At 52.2% G+C, this 22,693-nt stretch overlaps 1 protein-coding gene across 1 annotated transcript in view; it reads left to right on the top strand.

Moving 5' to 3' along the window:
• Positions 1–22,693, top strand: part of RREB1 (ras responsive element binding protein 1) — a 134,974-nt gene that overhangs the window by 84,431 nt on the left and 27,850 nt on the right. The window contains 2 exon segments of the mRNA XM_041771889.1: positions 11,944–12,088; positions 12,608–12,741. Of these exon segments, the coding sequence (XP_041627823.1) occupies positions 11,944–12,088; positions 12,608–12,741 (279 nt within the window).

The following is a 22,693-nucleotide window of genomic DNA, read 5'->3' as shown; positions in this document are numbered from 1 at the left end:
TTTAAATGCTTTTAGCCCTCTCTTTACATCTCATTGGCTGAAAGCGAAAACTGTATGCCTTTACTTTAAATACCGTAGTGGTTTGTACAAAAGTGGCCTCTCTGTGTGTCCTCTGAGAGCTCTTCCTTCCTCTCTGGCTGATGCCGATAAAGGATGCTCTGCAGAATGGGAGAGAGAGCCTCCGTTTCTTCATCTTTAATGGGCAATGTTCCGCTCTCAAGAGTTTGTTATCATGAGTATTAAATGCTGTAATATATACCCAAGCCCTTGGCTCACATAAGTGTTGGACGAATTGTGGTTCCCTTCCTTTCTCTTCTCCCTTAGGAAACTTTTAAACCCCCAATTCCTTCTGTGTGTTCATAAGCATGTGTGTTTACAAAACCAAGAAAAGAGGCCGTGACCTTGAGCCAGGAGGGTACTGTAAGCCACCATCTAAGAACCTGACAGCCTGAGAGGGCTATTTTGTGGAGCAGCTGTGTGCCATACGTCTGAATTCTCTTTTCTGAATTGTGCAAATCCTCATTATTATTTGAACACTCCTTTGGGGGGGGGGGATTGCTTGTTTTGAGCGGGTTTTCTGTTTTTCATGTGGATTTGCATTTATACTATTTGATGAGAGTCTGTGGTTCTTTTCAGAATTCTTTTACATTTTAGAAATCTGCAAATAGCAGAAAGCTAACACTATGAGAAAAAGAACAGGTTAGAGTGATTTGTCACAGAATTTTATTTTTCAGATAAAGGTAAGGAAATGATAAAGCTGAAAGTCGATCCATTTCAATTGACAGTCTCTCGTGAAGCCTGTTTTATGTTTGACTGACATTCTTTGAAACATTCTCCCTTCTACTTTGTGTTTGTTTTTTCTTTTCTAATACCCCTTAAAAATGAGCATAGCTTATTTTTTTGAAAGGATATTTGAAAAATGTATTCGCGGCTGGTGCTCACTTTTTATTCAGCATTTATTTCCTGAGGACCAGGTCAGGTTTGGTTATGCCAGAGAGAGCTTGCTCATAAAAGTCTCCCGAGTATGGGGATGCAAAAGCCTCCTTCATCCTGTCACTGTTTCTCAAATTTATGATCTGCTTCATAATTGAGTAGTTTAGTATCATTCAGCCAGCTGGATGCTCGTGTTCATAATTTAGGCTTTATTCTATTTTGGCAGAGGTGGTATTTGTTTTTGGAGATTTGAGCAGATGCGAAAGATGGTTCTTTGGATGGAGGCACTGCGGTCTTTTTGACATATCTCGTTGAAATATTTTGAAAGCTCGGTTGCACCAGGTAAAACTGGTGAATGGCATCAAATTCTGGAGTATCCGTGCTTGCCCACACTTGAACGGCCTGGCAATTGTGAGAGCTAGAAATTAGGTCACAGAAGGTAAGGTATGTGTTTGCTCGGGGTAGGATGAGGAGTGGAGGTCCCACCTCTGCCGTGGACCTCCACACATACCCTTCTCTCCCACCCTGCCCTCTGCTGCGGTCCTGATGACTAGACACTCAGGAACAGATCCTGAGTGTGTCCCACCTAGTTACGATGTCAGAGTAGCAGAGTGAGGAGGCAGGGAGGAGGAGAGCGAGCCTGACTGCCAGCTTTAGATCACAAACTTAAACCCGCAGGTCTGCACACCTCGTGCTTTATACCTTGCATTTTTCTGCCTTTGTTTAAATATTCAACCTGTCCAACCTGTTTGGGCTGAACAAGCCGGTGCTAGCAAACATCGAAACGTGCCCACTCACTGTCAACGTTTTTCTGATTTGTTAAGGAAGGTGATTAGCAGCAAATTCTGCACCTACCGCCCCTCCAACTAAAAAGTGAACAAGAAGCACAGAAATCTTAGCATAGGTATTTATCACACTGAATCCCCACTCACCTGCCCTTGGGCGTGTGTGTGTGTGTGTGTGTGTGTGTGTGTGTGTGTGTGTGCGCACGCGCGTGTGCCCAAGGGCCTTTCTCCTCTGCTGCGTTCAGGGCTTGGGGTTGATGGAGAGCTCGTTGGTCTTCAGTGGGGAGCGATTTTGTATTTCCTTACACTAGAGATTCAGTTGCATAATAGGTATTGGTGTGTAGTGTCAGCACTGAAGTCTTATTCATCGTGCTTATATAACCCAGCTCACTCGGGAGGACTGTCACGGTTTTACAGGTCAGGAAACACAGGTCTATGATGTTACGGGTTCAGCTAAGATTGGAAGCAAATCTTGGACCTTTCTTCCCTCGGTTCCTGCTCAGAGAGCAGCATGCCACTGTCCCTTGCAGCACATGGTTCAGTTATTTGGGTTACATCTGGCAGGCAGAGGCCCGTGTGTACCACGTTCATCCCATTTGAGGTGCAAGGTGATTGTGGACGGCTGCTGTCACAGAGAAGGGGCTCTCTTGCCTATCTGTGTTTATTAGCAGGTGATCGTTCTCTTTGGATTCATTTGTGTTCATTTCTTTTTCCTCTCACGACATGATCTCGGTAGCCCTTGCCTCCTCAGCTGTTTCTCCCTGAAGAATACAGTCTGGTGTCCCAAAGTGGTGGTGACTCCTCTGCACCATGCCCCGTCTCTGCACCCACGGCCCACACCTTCCATTTCCCACTGTGGCATGTGGTGGGCCATCACCAACAGCCCAGCCTAAGCATTTCCTGTTCCTCTTTTGGAAGAGGCTGAGGAGTAGCCAGCAGTGAGTTGGCACTACCTTCTTGTGGAGATAGGCATCTCTTCCTCCTCTGCAAAAAGAAAAAAAGGATTCAATAACGAGGTGCTGGGTCTTGAAGAAAGAAAACTAAAGCTAACCCCCTTCAGGGGTGAAATGAAAAACAGGTCTGAGTGACCACGTTTCAAGTCTACCATGACAGGTCGGACTGAGCATTGACTGAGCATTGGCTAGACGTAGATTTGTAGCCCTTTGCTGCAGAAATGCATTCTCTGCAGGGGGCGGTGGAGGTGGTGGTGATTGCTTCTCTCAGAGGTAATGGCTCTGCACTTCTGGAATGTCAGCTTCACCTACGGCTGTAGATACGGGAGTCTCTCCTGAGATTGAGACCTTGGGCTGTCTGGAAGGGTTGAAGACATGGAGGGGTGGTTAGCCCAGAGAAGGAGAAGAATCCATGACAACATGGTGGCTGGCCTGAAAGATCTAAGCGACTCCCAGGTCTGCCTACATTTCCCGGATTCACACAGGCACAGCCCAGGCAGGCCAGTTTTAGCTCTGCGTGAATGAGGGCTCTCTCTGGGTGAGAGAGGTCAACACATTCAACCTCTGAGGCCCTTTGTTTGTTTTTTAGGAATCAATGATTTTGTATGGCAATATGTACGGTGTGTCTCTGTGGGTATTATACACAGGGATTGGGGAGCCAAATAATTTAAGGAGAGTGTTATATAACAAATTATTTTAGCAAAACAAGGACAGGCAAAGGAAAGAAAAAGGACAAGAGGGTTTAAGGTGTCCTGATTCAAAGGACCTGTTTAGAAACAGGGTCCAGAATAAAGATCTTGCAAAGGTTGATATTTATTGACATGGGCCAACTGCCAAGCTCCCCTACACTGTATTTGAACGTCAGGAGAGGAGGAAGGAGCTTTAGAATGAGCAGTGAAGGGCCCTCTTTTTCTAAGTTAACCATCAATAACTGGAGAATGTACCTTGATTCTGTTATGAAGTCCGCAGCTTCCAGCATCAGTATGGAAGGTGGGGGAAAAGGAATGTAGTGGCCAGAAGGCTCCCTTCTGAAGGATGGCTGGGAGGTGGGGGACATTGGAGAAACATCCCTCAGGCACCGAAACCCAGCTCCCAGCTCTGTTCGTATGAGGGTTTTTGAGAGCAGGATGGAGAAGGAAGTGCCTCCTCTACCACTTCAGGGGAACCAGAGAAGCAGAGCAGAAATTAAGGGTCAACCAGAGCTCTGCCCCTGAGTCAGAGCCGGGGAGCAGCTCTGGGCTGAGGAGCAGGGGAGGTGGAAAGTTCAAAGGCAGTGGCCATGAGCAGTGTGAACCTGAACCCCTAGTTCACCTTACTTTCAGTTACGATTCCTTAACTTTGCATACTGTTCTGATTTATGCCAGTACAGGCACCAGCAGCGTGCCAGGCTGTGGTCCACGGGGGGAGAGGGGTTCTGCACCCTTGGGATGTACTCTCCCCTGCTGCGGGGGAAGAGAAAAGCTGCCGTGGGATGTGGTCTTTAAGGGCACCACGCTCATCTTTTTGCCTGAGGGGAGGCGGATGCGGTTGGAGTGAGCTTCCCATAAGGACTCAGGGACAGACCTCCCTCTGTTGTAGCCTCCGTGGGGGTGTCGGGTGGGAGGGTGGGGGTGCAGCATCCAGGCCCTTCAGCAAGAGCATCCCGGGAGCGCTGGGAGCAGCCTGCAGTAGGGGTTCCCACAGCCAGCCTGAGGACAGCAGGGGAGACGCCTTTCTGAGGCACACACCTCATAGTAGGCTGCCTTCTAGAGTTTTCTGAGAGTGCTTAAGACTGCTCACCTCCAGCATCGTCAGACCTTCCTCCACACCCAGGCACAGCTGGCGTGACCTGCCTTCTGGATCAGCATGACTGAATCTGAACAACACCCGAATTACTAGAAGGTGGCTCTGAGCTCAGAGGTGGAACCACACCGGGAGTCTCATGATTGATGCCTCGTCAGCCTCTCCCCAGCCCCTCGCCCACCTCTGTCTTCACTCCCTGCCCCTCGGGTGCTGGCACATGACTGGACGGACCTGCAGGTGTCACTCACAGCTCTCCACCCTTAAACTCCCACCCTGTACATCTGTTACAGAGACATACAGTATGAATCTTTCTGGAAGCTACCTTTTCTTTGGCCCAAAATGTAGGTTGTGGAGTTGGGAAGCTTGTTAATCTGATTCGTTCTCTCCTTTGGCTATCACAAGGCACTGTTGGAAGAGCAAAGTGAGCACCGGTAGGAATGGGGATAGATCTATAATCAGGCTGCAGAAACCTGTTTGAGCCTGTTGACTTAAGTTTGGCGCATGCACACACACACACACACACACACACACACACACACCCCAAGCAGGGCTGAGCGCTGTTTGTGTATGGTTTGTGTCCCGTGTACTGAAAAAGTGACCTTCCTTATAATGCCATTCCCTCAGGATCAGATAATTCAGCTCCTGAGTTAACAAAACCTATGAAGAAATTAAGCAGGAGGAGTTAGCAAATACCAAAAGGGTCTAGATCTTGCCTGAACTTTGACCTTCTCCCGTAAATGAAGTAAATTAGCTGTCGAAGAGCATGAAGTGTTTGAGACCGTCCACGAGGACACCTTCCACTGGGCAATCCTTTAACTTGTTGAGTTATCCGAAGGACTTGACCCCGAATATAATTTTAAGAAAGTTAAATTTCGTCACTACTTTGGTTATGGATTTGCACCCAGTAAACGTGCAGGGTCCACTGGTATAATGGCAGTGTGAGCCTGGGAGGGCTGGAATGCTCGTCCGCCCAAAATGGCAGTCTTGCAGTCACGTGGGCATCCGGGCCTGTGACCAGGAGGAAGAGTTGAAGAACTTAACTGTGACCCAGTGGTTCTCCCACGTGAGCAGGCATGAGTATCACCTGGAGGGCTGTGGAAACCAAACCCAGGGTGCTGGGCCCTGGGCCAGAGTCTCCTGAGTCTGCAGGCCTGAGAATCTGCATTTGTGGCAGGCTCCTGGCTGGTACCATCGCTGCTGGCTCAAGGACCACAGCTTGAGACCGGCAATTAATTGTGTTATGATTTTATAAAGATGTGGGAACCGAGGGTGAGGCAGTCTGGGCAGCTCGTGGCATCTCCCTGGGTACTGAATGGTAGAACTAGGATTTATCTAAACTGTCTCAGTGCTCAAGAACACCCCCAAGACCTCACTGTCATCACATGGCCTCTCCACTATGCCGTCGTCCCACCCAAATTTGCTTTGTCATCTACCCAAATTCCCACTTGCTATCCGAGCAAGCCCGTGCTTGAGTGGTAAGAGCTTACCTTCATTTCCAAATCTACAGACTTAAATACCTCAGAAAGGTTAGCAGAGGGACAGCTGGGTGGCTCAGCAGTTTAGCGCCTGCCTTTGGCCCAGGGCACGATCCTGGAGACCCGGGATCAAGTCCCACATCGGGCTTCCTGCAGAGAGCCTGTTTCTCCCTCTGCCTGTGTCTCTGCCTCTCTCTGTGTGTGCGTCTATCATGAATGAATAAATAAATAAAATTATTTAAAAAAAGTTAGCAGAAAGTTCCTGTATTTGGAGAACTGGAGGTGAGGACGTTCAGGAAGGAAGAAAGGGATATGCTTTAGGAATTGCCTGTCTCCTCTGAATTACTAGATTGGCATTCATCTCTTTTACAAGATGTATTTGTTTAGCCGCGATGTGTTTGGTGTTCTTACAGACAGCCCACCCCCAGCTAAAATGGATCTTTTTACATTTTAGAAAATAAAGGATTACATTTACAAGAAGAAAATTTGAGTTGAAAATCAGCATCCATGCCAAAATTCAAAGTAGGGCCCTATCAGTACAAAAAAGTACTCAGATTTAGATTTTTTTTTTTCCACTTTAAAAAAAATCTACGGTATTTGTTTCTGTTCATTACTATAGAAACCCCCTGCCCCCAGCCCCCGGGTGTTACAAATGGGAGAAAACTTCACTTGAATCCTCAAAGAGTTCTGATAACATTCCTTCCTTAGACCGTGGCGCGGCAAGATTTCTACAATGGAAGTGACATGCCTCTGAAGGAGAATTCTAGAATTTTATGCCAAAAGCAGCTTACTGTGAATGTAGGTGGAGTTTTGAAAGCACGAACACAGAATCCTACCAGTAAAGGGGCAGATTTTGCATGTGTGCCGAGTTTGCTCACATTATTAACCCTAGTAAGATCGTTAATTATGAGGTTTCTTGCAGGCTGACGTCATGGTTGTAGGGATATTGCAGGTGGACAGGTTTTGTGCGTGCACTTAATGCCTCCATCTGTCCAGCCATCCAGCCATTTGGCAGGGATTTATTGACTACCTGCTTGTGCCAGTGTAGAGAACTGGAGAGACGGGGTTATAATGAAACTTACTTTCGATTGAGGCCGTGGAGACGGTCAGACAGGTGACATACACAGGATTTTCAGTTTCTGGCATGTTCTGTGAAGAAGGTAAAACGGGGTTGTGGGCTTGAGAGCCTCTGCGTGAGCAGGGTAGGATGCTTACCGCGGAGCGTGAATGGCAGGTGCCGGCCTAGGGTTCTGAGGCCGAGCGGTCCCCGGCAGCAAGGAGCAGCAAGCGTACCGGCCCCCGGGCCAGACTTGTTGAATGAGTTTGAAGAACCCGGAGAGAACTAGAGTGTCTGAGAGGGCCTTGGGATCAGGATAGGGTACCCACCAACGAGGCCTGAGAGATAGGCTGAGGCCAGATTTAATTCTAGGAGAGGGAGCCAGAATTAAAGGCCTTTAAGCAGGGGAGTGGTATGATGTGATCCATATTCTAGAAGCTCCATCTGGCTGCGGTGTAGAGAAGGCACGGTAGGAGGGCAAGAGGGAAATCGGTGAGGTCAGTCCAAAATAGAGACCAGCCGGCTGACATCCTGTAGTTGTTTTTGCAGCGTATCCATCTGTGAGTTATAATGTACCTCAGTCCTTGTGCATAAACCCTTGCACATTTGTTCGACTCTTAACCTTCGAGACCACTTTCTGGAGGTGGAATTGCGGGGATAAAGGGCATACGTACTTAAAATCGAGCTCCCAGTTGCTCGGCCGCGTTGCGGAGAGGTCATTACCATTTTTACTCCCGTCGACAAGGCATGAGAGAAGCAGTTTTCTGAACCACACCACCCCCGCTTAGTTCTCATCCTTGCCAATCTGGCAAACGAAAAGACGTAAAGCGCTCGAGTATAGAGCGGAAGAGACATGGCTCGATGGCAGCTGGAGTGGAGAAGTCCCGGGGATCTTAGCTGGACCCCAGGGTGTGGGACTGCTGAGCGCGCACGCGGCACCCCAGCTCTGGTTCCACCGCCTGCAGAGGTGGCCGCCCCTGCCCTGCGCCCTCAGACCACATCCAGATTTCCGCTCCTTCGGATCCGCCGTGGCATGAAGGATATCCGCAGACCGGAGCGCATCCCGAGGTAGTGGCTGGAGGAATTCGGGAGAGTTGAGAGCAGGGCCTGGGGGGCCCGGCCAGAGGAGCCGGAGCTTGTCCAGGCCGGGGAAGAGAAACTTGGGAGAAACCTGACAATCATCTGGAAATTAATTCAAGAGCTGCCGTCTAGGAGAGAATGTAGGCTGGTTCGACGTTGCCTCCGAGGACAGGTAGACATTTAAAGGAAGGATGGGATTTTTTTGACTCAACATGGGGAAAGATGGCTTTAATGATTATCATCGTTGAAAATGGAGAAAAGTATCCAAGAAGAATGAAAAGCTGATCTCTCCGGGGGGCTGGGAGGGCGGCTCTCGGCTCCCTGCCCGTGTGAGGGTCTCAGGGCCCCAGGGAACCAGGTGCATTCGGTCCTTGAAATGCATCCTGAGAGGAGGACAGACCCGGCCTTGTAAAGAGGGGACCTAGGTCTGCCGTCCCGCCAGCCCTCCTGTGTGTGTCGGCCACCCCCTGGGTGGAAGAGGCATCACTGGCTCGTTTTGGTGACACGCGCCACTTCCTGCGAGCGTTCGGGAGGAAGTGGACAGTTAATGTTGTCACTCCTGCCGGAGGCTGGGGACGGAGGGAAGGGGTCACGTCAGGCAGGACCTTAACGGCGGACACGTCCAACCTGCGAGAGGGCCGGCGCTCCCAGGCCCTGGCGCTGAACTGTTGACGGCGTGGCGTTCACGAGCCTGCAGCTGTTGGTTGCTGTGTTGTCGAAGGACAGATTGGAAGCTCCCCGTGTCTTGGCCGACAGCCCTAGATTTAATCCCAGCAGGGAGCATGCTGGAGCTTCGAACCCGGGGCTCGAGAGGCCTCGGTCAGAAACCCAGAGGGGGTTAGCTCACCTGCCACCGGCCCTTGGGACTGCCTTGATCCGCTCCCTTTGCCCGCCCGCAGCAACGACCTGGCTTGGGGGCAGCCCCAGGTTTTCAGAGCAAGACAGAGGCAGGACCTGAGGCCCCCTCGTTCCCTGTTGACGTCTGGCTGGAGCTTGGTGCTGGGCCTGGGACCACAGGCGCTCAGGGAGGAAGTGGGTGTCAGACTGGAGGCCCGGGGTAACGAAGGCAGATCAAAGCCTTCGGAGGCTGTCTGGGGGGCCAGTAGGGGAGCCCAGACTCTGCAGTCAGCACACCCAGGTCCGTCCTGGTCGTGAGGGCCCAGGGCCCCTCAGCCTCTTCACACTGCGGCGGCCTCATCTGCAAAGTGCAAACGGGAATCTGTGAACGTCCCACCAGGTCCTCACTGTGTGCCCACGGCCATCCCTCGTCATCCTCTGCTCTGTGAAACCTCTCCTGTCGCACAGCCCAGGACTAGATGATAAAGCAGCACTTTCTAAAAATGCGGATCCTGTGGTAGAAAAGGTGTGGCTTGGGGGCGCCTGGCGGGCTCAGCGGTTGAGCATCTGCCTTCGGCTTAGGTCATGACCCCGGGGTCCTGGGATCGAGTCCCACATCAGGCTCCCTGCATGGAGCCTGCTTCTCCCTCTGCCTGTCTCTCTGCCTCTCTCTGTGTCTCTCATGAATAAATAAAATCTAAAGAAAGAGAAAAGAAAGAAAAGGTGTGGCTTGAAGTGAGCTAGTGAGCCACTTAACGGTTGTCAGTCTCAGATTTCCAGTATTCTCTGAGGCTTTTTGTGGCCTCGTGTGCGTGGGCACAGGTAACCTACCGACTGTAGGGGAGGAATTCATCTTTAATTTTTGAGTGATTTACTGAGAGTGTTTGGTGCTAATTTACATTCTGTAGCACTTTCTTTTCATACTTCCTCAGTCCTCTGGTTGCTTTAAAACATTTTTTTCTTTAATAGTTCTACAGTTGGAATAGGCGATATAATAAATATCAAAAGAAACATGCTAGCCTTTTCCCTTTCCCCTCTAAACGCTGATAGTGATGGTCTCTAAATCCCAATCAGCCTGGAATAGGGAAGGTACTTAGAACGAGGCTGGTGGTTCCTAAGAACTTTCCTGGGGCTTTAGGTGACCAGGAACTAGTAATAAAGCATCTTGCCCCGGTAATCTCAGCAAGGAATTAGGTGGACGTGGCCATGGTGGTTGTCTGTGTTTCTTTCCCATTTTCTCTCTTTATTTTTTTCTTAAATTTTATTTACTTATTTGAGGTTGAGAACATAAGTAGGGAGGAGGGACAGAGGGGGAGGGAGAGGTAGACTCCCGACGAGCAGGGAGCCCAATGCATTGCTCGCATCCAGGACCCTGGGATCATGACCTGAGCCAAAGGCAGATGCTTAACTGACTGAGCAACCGAGGCGCCCGCCGTTTTCTCCCTTTAGACCTTCGTGCTCCGCCACACTGACCTAGAGAACAGAGGTTTGGCCTGAGGTGCTTCTCCAAGGTGAGGCCACCTCCATCGTGCTGGGCCAGTGCTGGGCCGGGGCATAGACGGTCGGGGCTAGTGGGGGGCCCTCTACCTCCTAGAACATGTCTGTGGAACAGAACCGGAGACGCCCAGGGCCTCACCCCCACACACTGTGGGTAGCTCAGGGCAGGGTTGTGGGGGGCAGGGAAGGCCTTTTCTCAGTCACCTCGTTGCATGCACCCTTGGCCCATGTGCCAGAATTGGTACCCCTGCTTTTGGTTGGCAGACTGCTTAGGCCTGTCATCCACAGCTTGTCCCCTCTACCGGAGCTGCTGACCTGCCCTGCTTTCTGGAAGTGTGGCCAGACCGTTTCTGAAAGCCTCCCCGTCTTTTCCCATTCCTAAGTGCTTCCCCAGTAATATTATCCTATGAAAGCGCTCTTTCTAAAAAGCTGGGACTCCGTTCCTGCGTCCGGCACAAAGCAGATGATGGTGGTGACGACTGTCATTGGGAAGCCCAAACCCTCTACGTCACCAAGTAAGGAAAGGGACACTGTCCCTTTACAATATGTCTCTGACCATACGTGTCTCGGGCCCGTGTCTTAGGGGGTGTTTGCTTTAGAATTTGGTGAAGTGAGGTCACCTAAATCAGGTCACCCGTCAAGCTCTCTCTTCAGAGCAGACAGACAGACTGTGTGATGCTTTCTTACATGCACGTTCCTGGCCCTGCAGACGTCAGGGTCGCCACATGCGCCGTACCCATGCCATTGCCCCAGCTACTCTCACCATCTGCAAATCCGTGTAACGCCGTGAACGACGTGGAAAGCCTTTCAGGTTCACTGCAGACGTTTGCTTTGTTAGCACTTCTCAAATTTGAGCCCCCACGTGCCTCTGAAAGCAGAGGGAGAGAGAACACAGAGTCCTGGCATTTGTGAGGTGGGTTCTGGGGGCAGATGCAGAGCGAGAACTTGATGTATGAACCGGTCTTGTCCGGGAATTCTTTATTCTGTAGAATTGTGTGCCCTGAAATAGCACCTTTTATCTGAGTAAGTAGAAGAGGCAATCGGATGGTTTCTTCATCTCCTAGCGTCCGCGGAGTTCGCGAGCATCTTCCAACAGATAGCAGAGCATTGAGCGACTTTGGCGGGTAGCGCTTGTGAGAGCTTCAAGGACGGCCTCCGGGAGATCATATAAGGCTTTTTTTTTTTTTTTTTTTTTTTTTATGATAGTCACAGAGAGAGAGAGAGGCAGAGACATAGGCAGAGGGAGAAGCAGGCTCCATGCACCGGGAGCCCGATGTGGGATTCGATCCCGGGTCTCCAGGATCGCGCCCTGGGCCAAAGGCAGGCGCCAAACTGCTGCGCCACCCAGGGATCCCTCATATAAGGCTTTGAAAAGAGAGCAACCGCTGTACAAAATGTACCATTTATCTTAAAGAAAATGTAAAGACCAATACCTCAACGTATAATACAGAAAATTTAAGAGAAATCAACCAACTCAAATTTTGCTTTTTGTTTTTGTTTTTTAACTGAATCACACTATGTGTCTGTGTGCGTGTTCTTTCCAGACATATGAAGATTCACGAGAAGGACCCTAACAGTGCCACAGCCACAGCCCCCCCATCCCCGCTGAAGCGCAGGCGGCTGTCCTCCAAGAGGAAACTCAGTCATGATGCCGAGTCAGAGAAAGAAGACCCAGCACCTGCTAAAAAGGTCTCGCCAGCCCCAGAGCCGATGTGCCCAGCCACGGGACTCTTGGCAGACATCCATCCTAAGCTTTTAACCTGTCTTTCCCCACACTGTTTTGCAAGGTGTCCGCAGGAAAGAGTAACCTGTGTGCACTTCCTCTGGGTGCCCCCCAGCCCCCACCACCTTGCTGAGCCCCATGGAATGAAGAGCTTGTTTCATTGCTCTGTGCTTCTTGGTTTCTCCAGCTGGAGTCAAAGCTTCCTACATGTTAGGGAACTCTTGTCCCCAGGCTTTTGTCCTCTGGCCCTGTCAGATACTGGGTACTCCATAAATGTGTATCGAATGGGTGAGTGGTTTGAAGGAGGATGGATGGAAGCATCCAGTGAGGATTTGTTGCAGGGATGAAGGGACTGGTCAAGCAGCCTCCTTAATCCCTCGGAGGGAGGCCTCCTTGTAGATGTGGATTGAGTATTGGCTTCTCTTCTGAAGCAGACCCGTGAGGGAGAGCTCCTTCCTGACTTCATTTTTTTCCTTTCCCCCAAGATGGTAGAAGACGGGCAGTCGGGTGAGCTGGAGAAGGTCGACGAAGTGTTTCACTGCCCCATATGTTTCAAGGAGTTTGTTTGCAAATATGGACTGGAGACCCACATGGAGACCCACTCAGATAACCCACTAAGGTAGGAGAAAGGGTGGAACACACCTGTATTCTGCAAAGTTCTTTCTCATTCCCGTTTCCTCTGACTTAGGACCAGTCCTCACTCCCCAGTCCTCCAAACTGAGCTAAGGGGATTCGACTTGGGTTTGGTGACAGTGCGGGGAAGCCAGGCTGAGATGTGTCAGAGGGAAGGAAGAAAGTGGCTGTGGCCACGGGATGTGTTCACTGAGGTTTGCTGTGCTTCCTTTTCGCTGCTGGTGAGGGCCTCCAGGGCAGTTGCTGTGACTCCCCCGTGACAGGGGGGCTTTTGAGCAGCACGCACATTTTCTGTAACACAAGAGGTGTTGCAGTCCAGATGCTCGTTAGCTGTGCACGAGTGTGTGGTAAGGACGGAAGGGCGTACCAGCTGCCCAGCAGCAGCAGCAGCAGGCTAAGGACTTTTTGTTTCAGCTGCTTTGAACGGGTAGTGCAGAAACCTGAAAAGGCATTTTAGATTCAGAAGAGTTCTGCTATTTGCCAGACTCTCGACCTGACATGAAGCCTGTCCCAGGAAGACAGTGAGAGGTGATCGTTCTGCTGGTCTAGGTTGCATTTTAGGTCTCTGCTGCCTCTGAGTTCCCTGGTCCTCCGCCTATCCCGGCAGCGAAGGTGGATGGTGATAGGACTTTCCAGCAGCACTCGGGGCGGGGCTGCAGATGGCCTGGACGCAGCAGGCTTTCCTACAGAATTGCCACTTTTAAAATGCTACTGCCATAGCTTATAAGCCTTGGGAGGAACCCGGTGCCACAGGGGAGCCACAAGACTGGAAAGTGCTATCCTGCGAGGCGCCGCTGAAGGCTCGCCCCAAGCAGGAGCGAATGCATGCATGCCTACAGCTCGGGGTTTCGGAAGGCAGCTTGGGAGTGTCGAGGCTGGGCACCTGTGGGACCCACCGATCCATGGACCGGATTCCCTTCCTCGGGACACATGTTTGGTTGTGACTTGGGAGTAAAGAGGTCTGAGCAAGCTAAAAAGACTTTTGTGTTGAGGGAAAGCCTCACCATGTGGTAACTTAAAGCCATGTCAGATATCATTCTACTTAATCACATCAGCTTGACATTTTTTCCATTTGGAGAAAAAATGAATTTATGAAGAGTTAAAACTGCTGAGCAATTGAAGTGCTACAAAATGTCTTTTCATAACTCCCCCATCTCGGGGAAATTGCACGCTGGGCTGGCTGCGTAGGAGAGGGCGTGGGCTGGTGGTCAGATCCTGGATTGCATCCCTCTCCCCTGGGACCTGGATCGGCCGTATGTGAACCCCAGAGGGGGGAATTGGACCAGATAGTCCCCGTGTTCCTTTTCAAGCTTAAATTTTAGGGGTCGGTCTCTTTACAGCTGTCCTTCTGTCCACCAAGAAGAAGCTCTTGGCTCTTCCTTTGGCAGGCCCTATAGTCCTGAGAGATTCAGAAACGTTAATGGTTTCATTAATGTCCACAGCATCCCCAGGATGTGGGCTTGCAGTGGGTGGTGAATATCGAAATAGCTTTCTCGACTGAGGACCTGAGCAGACAGAGGTAAAGCCTCATGTGGTGAGTCATGGGCAGAGACAGCAATTGCACGTGGGACCCCAACCCCTGCCCCACATTCCTGTGAAACAGCCATGTGACCGAGCTCTGCGGAAAGTGAACTGCCCGTCTCTGAGCTTCTCTGTGTGTTTTAGTCTGGGATCAGATATCATCTTAGGAACTACTCATTTGCCCCCTTCTAGATAATCCTGTCCTACAGGGAAAATAATTTGACTCTTGCGAGAGATTTTTGAGCACCTAGAGCCTATATGGCACAATGTATAGCCGCGAGAGTGGGAGCTCAGGTGTCCCCTTCTTACGTGGTGGCCTGGATGAGGGTGTGGGTTCTCCTGCAACAGGGCCTCCCAGACGGGCACCGGCCCCAGGGACAGGCTGGGCTTGCTACTCAGGCGGGGATGGGAAGCGCATCGGTCGCTGGCTGTCCCGTTCTGCACAGCCTGGTGGGTAATTCACTTGCCGTGACCCCAGGGCTGACAAGGCAGATGTGCTGTGAACTTGAACCTCACGTCCTGCCTGTTTTCCTTGCCTGCTCAGGAATAATGCCGTGTGTCCAGCGAGGGGTTGGCCGGAGGAGCTCTGTAGCCTGGTGGGGGCTCCGCCCCTCCCGGCAGCCTCCCACCCCACGGGAGCCCCTGGATGCTGTGCCTGCAGCGCATCCTTTGTTGGGCAGGGGGCGGTGGGGGGAAGCAAGCCATCCCCTGTCTGGGGGCTGCTGCTCTGTGGGGTGGGGCCTGCATCTGGAAACCAAAGGGACTTGATTATAGAACATAGTTAATTTCCCTCTTCTCCTCTCTGCTCTGCTGTTCCACATAATCGCCTGCTATCAGAGGAGGCCGTGGGGGCAGGCATGAGCCAGCGGGGCCCAACCAGGCAGTGAACTGTGACAGTAGCTGGTGGGAGAGACTGCTTGTTAACCCAGAGCTAAAATAGACACCAGCTCCATTTGCAAACCCCAACAGCAGCAGAACCACAGTGGGATGCTACCAGTTTAAACAGAAAGATTATAACTCAAAACAGCTGTTGGCTTCTCGCGCTCCTGCCCTGACCACCCCCGTCCCATCCCCAGAGCTGGCAGGGTGCCCGCAGTCCCTTAATAAAAAGTGTTAGGAATCCAAACTCCTGTAAATGCCGAGGCTGTCCTCCATTCCTCCCTGCTTCAAACTAACGGAGCGTGCATCAGCGTGGAGCAGAAGAAAGGCAGGAAGCTGCTTGCAGGGGTTCTAGCTCTGAGTGGTGGGGCCGTTGCCTGTGCCCTGGCATGACCGGAGGTGACCCCACAGTCCCCCAGACAAGGGGGTGCCGATGGAGAGCCGGCATTTGGAATCAGGCGTGATGGATGGAGTGTCTTAAATTTTCTGGCGGTCGCCTTTTAAAAGGTAGGAAGAAGTAGACGACTGATCGTGCCTCTTCGCCCGTTACACCGGTGATCCCAAAACAGAATGTCAGCATGTGATCAGTGCAAGAATCGTCCGTGATGTGTTTTATGTTTTACATCCCCATCTATGTACAGAGTCTTTGCCGTTCGGGGTGGGTGCTGCTGTCGCAGCCCTTCTGGGTTTGAGGCAGACACGGTTCAGCGGCACACAGGTGCAGGTCGGGACAGGCCCACGACAGCAGGGAGGGCGCCGAGGCCGTGGCGTGGCAGTAGAGGCCCCCGTTCCTGTGTGTGCGCGCGCACAGGTGGGAGGTGGGGGCTTGTCTCGGGCCCCCAGGGGCAGGGCCAGGAGGGGCGACAGCTGGCTGCTTGCCGCCGCTCCCTGGTGGCTGCTGCTGAGGGCAAAATTCAGCAGAAGTTATTGTATAATCTTAGATGGCTTCTTGATGAAAGGAGGGCAGGTGATACATCATTTTGAAATTATTTCACTTAAAATGTATCCAAGTGATTGAGCGTTCATCATGTGCCCGGCACTTGACCAGACTTGAAGGGAAAAAAAAAAAAAGCAACACAACAGCGATGTTGGAGGCAGAGCCCCTCAAGGGCTAGTCGGAAAACAAGGAAATGGACGGTTATAAAACATGGCAAAAGGGATACGTTCAGGGAAGGACAACAGGTTGCTCGTCAGTGCAGAGGGAGCCGGATGCTGCGGGTGTGAAGCTTCCCGTGACGTTTTACGCCGAATGTGGAGGTATCTCCCTGTTTCCTCCCGGTGGAGACTCTCCTGGGTCTGATCGAGTCCGTGATCTTGGTTGTCTGGAATCTGGGTCAGGAGCACGAGTGAGCCCCGACAGGCACGCCCGCCCTGCTGTCGGTGGGCTTGTCCTGTACCTGCACCGTGCGGGGAAGCAGCTGCTGCAGGCCTGCGGGCCAGGCTGAAAGCCACCCCCTCGTCTGGGTGGTGAGGGAGGTGCCAAAACCATCTTCCTTCTGGATTCTCCGGCGTTCCGAGGAATGTTTGGCTCCCTTCACTGCACCACCTCCCCCTACCCACCCCCACTACCCGCAGGGAGCCCCGCAGACAAATCCACATGGCATGGGTCCCACGCTTAACTGTCCTCCTAAAAATAAGGAAAGTGTAGAAAACGTTCATCAGTATCTGTGTTTAGGAGTCCCAGGGGTCTGCGGCTTGGCCAGGTGGGGGCAGGTTTGAAAACGGTGCTGGCGGCGGGGAGGGGGACGGGGGACATGTCCTGGAATTTGGCGGCACTTTGTCAGGAAGCGCCCTGTCCACCTTGCCCGGGGGTCCTCTCCGGGACTTGGGCCGTTCCGAAGCCCAGGGGGCCACCAGCTTCTGCACTCACCGCAAGCTGCCCTCTGTGAAGTGCTTCAGACCTGCCCTGACTTCACGCCACACTGGTTGCTCGAACAGTCCGGGCAGGGTGTCGGGACGCGGTGTGCAGTCTGGTGGATTCCTGGGTGTGGGGAGGGCAAGCTGCCGCCCGCCACCGGCCAGGGCCCTGTCACAGGGCCCTCACTGTTGCTCCCAGCAACTGGGAGAGATTAGTGCAGCTGTTGGATGTCAGTTCTCTGGCTGGGATGGAGGGAAGGCGGGAGGGAGTGGGGGGGAGGGTGGGCACCAGGGCAGGAATGTCTGAACCGGGTGGGGCTCCGAGGAGAGGTTGTTTGCACTTACCCCTTTTTGCCTCTGGAGACAGAACAGGAAAAAAAAAATGAAGCATGAAATCCCTTTAAAAAAGGAATCTCAGTCTTTTGATTAAAACACTATAATGAGCAAGAAATTCAGTATCTCAAGGAAGTAGCTGGGGTGAGCTCAGCTTTACCAGAAGGTAACAGGTCACAGGTTCTGCTGGCAGGGGCCGGCCCCCCCGGCTGCTCAGGGAGTAGTAGTGGCAGGGGGTGCTCCCAGGTGAGCCACTGTCCAGTGTCCGGCCATTAAGAACGTGCTCCAGGGTTGTAGAAGGAGCTGGGGCATCTGAGTCCCCGTCCTCTGAACAGACCGTGGAGCAAGGGGGAGTGAGGCCGTGAGGCCGGCCAGCTCCATCCCAGCCTGCCTCCCGGCACCTCCCTGGGCCCTCCCACGCCCCCGGGCGAGCCGAGGCTGGTTCCCTGTCTGGAAAATGCATTTGAGGACTGTGGTGAGGAGGAAGGGGGCCAGTCCAGTCCCCGGACTGCAACAGGCATAGATGGGCATCCCATTCCAAGGAAGTTGAGGAATCCCATTGCGGGGCCTCTCCCAGGTACTGGTTATTTGACAAGAGAACATGAAAGCAAGTTTGTGTCTGAGTCCGTACTGTTCCAAAGAGGTGCTCCTACCTGATTCTGCTCCCCTAAAGCCTGGGAGCTGAATGACTGTCTAAATTTGGTTTGCGTCCTACCTACTGAGATTTTGTAATCCAGATGCGGAAGCTGGATAGTTAGAAGCTTGAAGGGACCTGATAGCTGTAAATCATAGAACCACGCGTCATTTTCTTTAGATTGTTGGGGAAACCAGAGATTCTAGAGAAATGCTTCCTTATATTTAGCACAGTAAAAAAAATATATGTATATATTTATATAAAACCCCTTTCCTGATGGAGGTCCTCTGCCCCTTAACTGCCATCAGGGCAGACGTGATGTTGCCGCAAAGGTGACGTCCCCGGCGAGGGCGCTGGTCATCTCAACCCGCTCTTAAGCTTTTCCGCTGACTTCAGAATTTTCTTCTGGTTCTGGAGAGTTGAGGTCGCCATACACCTACAGCATCACTGCCGCAAGAACGGGGAGGAGTTAATCCCCAGATTTGTTCAGTGGCGAGCTTCTTGGTGGCCTTGCCTTCCACTTGGGTAAATCCCCATTGCGGGTGATTTACCTTGATGCGTCTGCAGCGCTTCCTTCCCATCTTAGGCGCTTCGGGAAACCTGCTCCCGTAGGTGGGGACACATTGCTTTTTTTTTTCCTGAATGGTGACAGCTGTCAGCTCTTCGATGAGCCTTCAGAGCGGCTGCCTTGGAGCAGGGCTTCCTCTGGGACCCATGCTCCCTCCTCAGAATGCCCAGACCGTGGTAGCGCGTTTGTGGCTTTTCTACCCCAGTGCGGGGTTCTATGGTTTCCTTTGAAGAAATAGATGAGAAGGGAGGAGATGTAGCGTCTTCCAGCAAGGGCGTGTGCTGTAAGAGAACTGATGCCGTGGCGCCCTGCCTCACGGTCGCAGGCGCCCCGTGGTGGGTGTCAGTCCTCCACGCGGGACTTGCAGATTTTAACTTTTGTCCCTTTGAGACTGGTGGTGAATCTGGGTATGGAGAAGAACACCATTTGCTTCCATGACCGCCCTCTGCGACTCGAAAGGACAGACCCCTCCCTGGGGAAGGAGAGGATGTCCTTGACCGGCCAGAGCTGGCCTGTGCCAGTGCCTGCCTTCCTGTGCTGTCTGCCTGTGACAGCCAGGGGCAGAGGGTGAGCGCTGGCTCGTGGGGTGGGGTCTCTCCCAGCGCAGGCGGCCGTGCCTGTGAGAACTAGGCTCCTTCCAGGCCAGCCAGCGTCAGGTGTGGGGCTGATCTGCTGTGGGACTTTGCTCGTTTGTTTAATTTCTGCAGGGAGGCCACGGAGAAGGTATATATTGAAGGCTGTCTGTGTTTGTGGGGTGTCCCTCCAGCCCGCAGGGCCACAGTGGGACCTTGGCTCACACCCCTGCGTGCTGCCAGGAGGCATTTCCCTCCCCCAAGACCCCCGCCCCAGCCCTCTCCTATCTCTGCTTCATACCCATACCCCTTCGGTGACATCGCAAGTGGTGCTAAGAGAGGCAGGGGGAGAGCAGATAAGCTGCACGCAGCTGCTTTGCCCCTCTGCTGTCAAGACAGCCCTGACTGCGTGCCCCGAAACTATGCCTCCCGCATTCCCACCCACCCCGGCACAACTGCAGAGCCCCGGCCCCAGTAATAGGAGCCACCATGACTGAGCAGCCCTGCGGGGCGCCAGGGTGTCACATGTGGAGGAAGTGGGGAATGATAAAAACTCTAGTGTTCTAAATCAAATTTTTTTTTTTAAGATTTTATTTATTTATTCATGAGAGACACAGAGAGAGAGGCAGAGACACAGGCGGAGGGAGAAGCAGGCTCCATGCAGGGAGCTCGATGCGGGACTCAATCCTAGGACCCCAGGGTCACACCGTGGGCCCAAAGGCAGGCGCTGAACCGCTGAGCCACCCGGGTCCCCCTGAGTTTTCTTTCTTACAGAAACATTTGGTAACATGTGCGGGAATTCAGGTGATTTCTGGGTGAAATCGGCTCTGGTGAGCTGTATCGGGGTCCAGAAACACTGTCTCTGTGAGCAGTATGACTTGGAGTCCACATCCAGGTGTGCACGGGTGCGTATTTGGCAGTTGAGGATGAATATCCGTGTGAGCATTCATCCCTGTGTTGGATATGTAACCTCACTTGGCCTTTGGAGTTCTTCCCACTGATGAATTTTTGTTTTCCTGAGAGTCATTTATTTCAGTATGTGATTTAAAGAGAGAGGGGGGAGACCCAGGATCAAGTCCCACATCGGGCTCCTTGCATGGAGCCTGCTTCTCCCTCTGCCTGTGTCTCTGCCTCTCTCTGTCTGTGTGTGTCTCTCATGAATAAATAAATAAAATCTAAAAAAAAAAAAAAAAAAAGGTGGGGGGGGGAGCAAAAAAGGGAAGTTTTGTTTTTAAAAGTCAGGGGGGGTTCCACTAGCATCTGTAAATCCCAGGACTGGGATTCGCTAGTTGCACTCCCCCCGCCCCCCGCCAGATGCATGTATCTTTACTGACCGTGAAGTTCTTCTCCATTTGGGAAAGTTGCCCTCCCTTTGCATCGCCACGGCATCAGAAAGCGGTCTCTCGAGTTTGTAAGATTCCCCCTGGCACGTCGTCAGAATCACACACGAGATGAAATGGCCCTCCAGCGCTCCCCGGCCCTGGACTTTGGACGTGCAGCCGAATGTTTTGCAGCGGTGCTGTCCGTGGGTCCCTGGAGTGGTTCCGTCCGGGGCAGGACTTGAGGGATCTCTCGAGCCCCAGGGTGAGGTGAGAGGAGACAACCTGAGCAATGGCTGTGGTCTTCATGAAGACCGACAGGCCCAAGTGAAGTTAGCACAGACCCCAAGATCAGATGCTGTGGGTGAGCAGCATCACCCACAGACTGACAATGGTCTCCATTGTCCTTGAAGAGCTCTTTGGAAACAGTTGCAGAGTGTTCCTCCTGGGGCCCTGGGAAGGCTGGTTGAACCGGAGTGTCTCTGGCCAACAAAGGCCCGTCCAAACGTTTCTGGGTGATGGTTTTCCACACTGGTTTGACCTGAGGCCTGCCAACAGGTGCCGAGCGTGAGATGGGAAGGGGCGTTTTCCTGTGGGGGTTTTATTTTCATCTAACCATCCTCACCACGTGCTTCTGGTTTCACAGCAAATTTTTTGTGTTTTTTTTCCCCTCTGCCACTTACGAGATGGCATTCTGTACCTTTTCAGAAGTGAAATTAGGAGGAGCACGTTGATCGAATCCCATGAAAAGGGAGGCGTGCAGTTGTGGATCTGGGCCTTATTTCGGTTATACTAATAGGCTCTGAGTGCATGTGCAGGCTGGCATGGTGTGTGCTGCTCTCCTGAGCTGTGGGCCCAAGCGCAGGGGTGGGGTGGGGGGCAGCTGCCACAGCATAGATGGTGGCCAGGAAGGACGTGCCCTTCTCTCATGAGCCTCAAGATTAAACAGAAGCAGTGGAAATGGTAGTAAAGTCCTTGAGAGTGAAGAGAGAGAACACATCCATTTGAAATTAAAATTCATTTTCCCTGTGTCTTCATTGTTGGCGACGGTGGCCAGGAAACGGGCTAGGCCTGCTGGGGTTGGTTCCTAGCAGCATACGGTGACGGTTAAGTTTGCAGTAGCACCTTGTAGTTTTCTGAGCATTTGTTCTCTGTCACTGATGGTAACTCTAAAGATCCCCCTGTTCCAGATGAGAAGGCAGTCAAGGGTCAGAGAAGGATGGAGAAGAGCTCTCACAGGCCTGTGGCATCGGGCATGCCTAGATCTGAGGTCCTGTCACTTGATTCCCCCTGGATGAAGAAGGCCAGGGAGGGAGCGATTCCTATCTCAGGCCTGTTTGGGAAATTTTGCCCAGCGGGCAATCCAAATACAGATGAAATGAGTTGGCTGGGATCGCACAACCTCCACTTCCCCTCCCACCACCTCTGGTCCCTGAGGCCATCCCACACCACTCCCCGGTTGCCTTTCACAAGGGACACAGAGCCTGGTTTAATGCAGCCCTGTGTTTATTGAGCACCTACTATGTGTGAAACTGTCCTAGGTGCCAGAAACGGGCGGGGCTGGAAGGTGAGCCAGAGAATGGAGGAGGGGATAGACGTGTTAGAGAAGAGTGAAGAAAGCTTAGTGTCATTAAAAACTCATGGCTATGAGGGATCCCCGGGTGGCTCAGCAGTTTAGCGCCTGCCTTTGGCCCAGGGCGCGACCCTGGAGTCCCAGATCAAGTCCCGCATCGGGCTCCCTGCTTGGAGTCTGCTTTTCCCTCTGCCTCTCTCTCTCTCTCTGCATCTCTCATGAATAAATAAATAAAATTAAAAAAAAAAAACTCATGGCTATGAGAGAAGTGCCGTCAGCTCTAATTACCATACGATGAGACACCCTCCTCCCTCCCTTTTAGAAAACTGACTTACGACGCCCCTCACACTTGAGTACGCATAACCAACAGGCTATGCGCTAGTGCGGTAGATTCAGGGAGGGTGTTCAGAAAGACGTCTGGGGTATAAAAGAAAACTAAGAGAGCTTTTCCTATCAGGGCACCCGGGTGGCTCGGTCAGTTAAGTGTCTGTCTCCTGATTTCATCTCCGGTCATGATCTCAGGGTCATGGGGTCGAGCCCTGCGTCGGATTCAGGGCTCAGCGCAGAGTCTGCTTCTCCCTCTCCCTCTGCTCCTCCTCCCACATGCACGTTGTCCCTACCGCCCACCCCGCCAGTCAAATAAATAAATAAAATCTCTCTTTAAAAAAAAAAAAAAAAAAAA

The sequence above is a fragment of the Vulpes lagopus genome, chromosome 10, assembly GCF_018345385.1.
Source record: "Vulpes lagopus strain Blue_001 chromosome 10, ASM1834538v1, whole genome shotgun sequence".
Taxonomy (NCBI): Eukaryota; Metazoa; Chordata; class Mammalia; order Carnivora; family Canidae; genus Vulpes; species Vulpes lagopus.
This window is presented reverse-complemented; position numbering and strand designations above follow the sequence as displayed.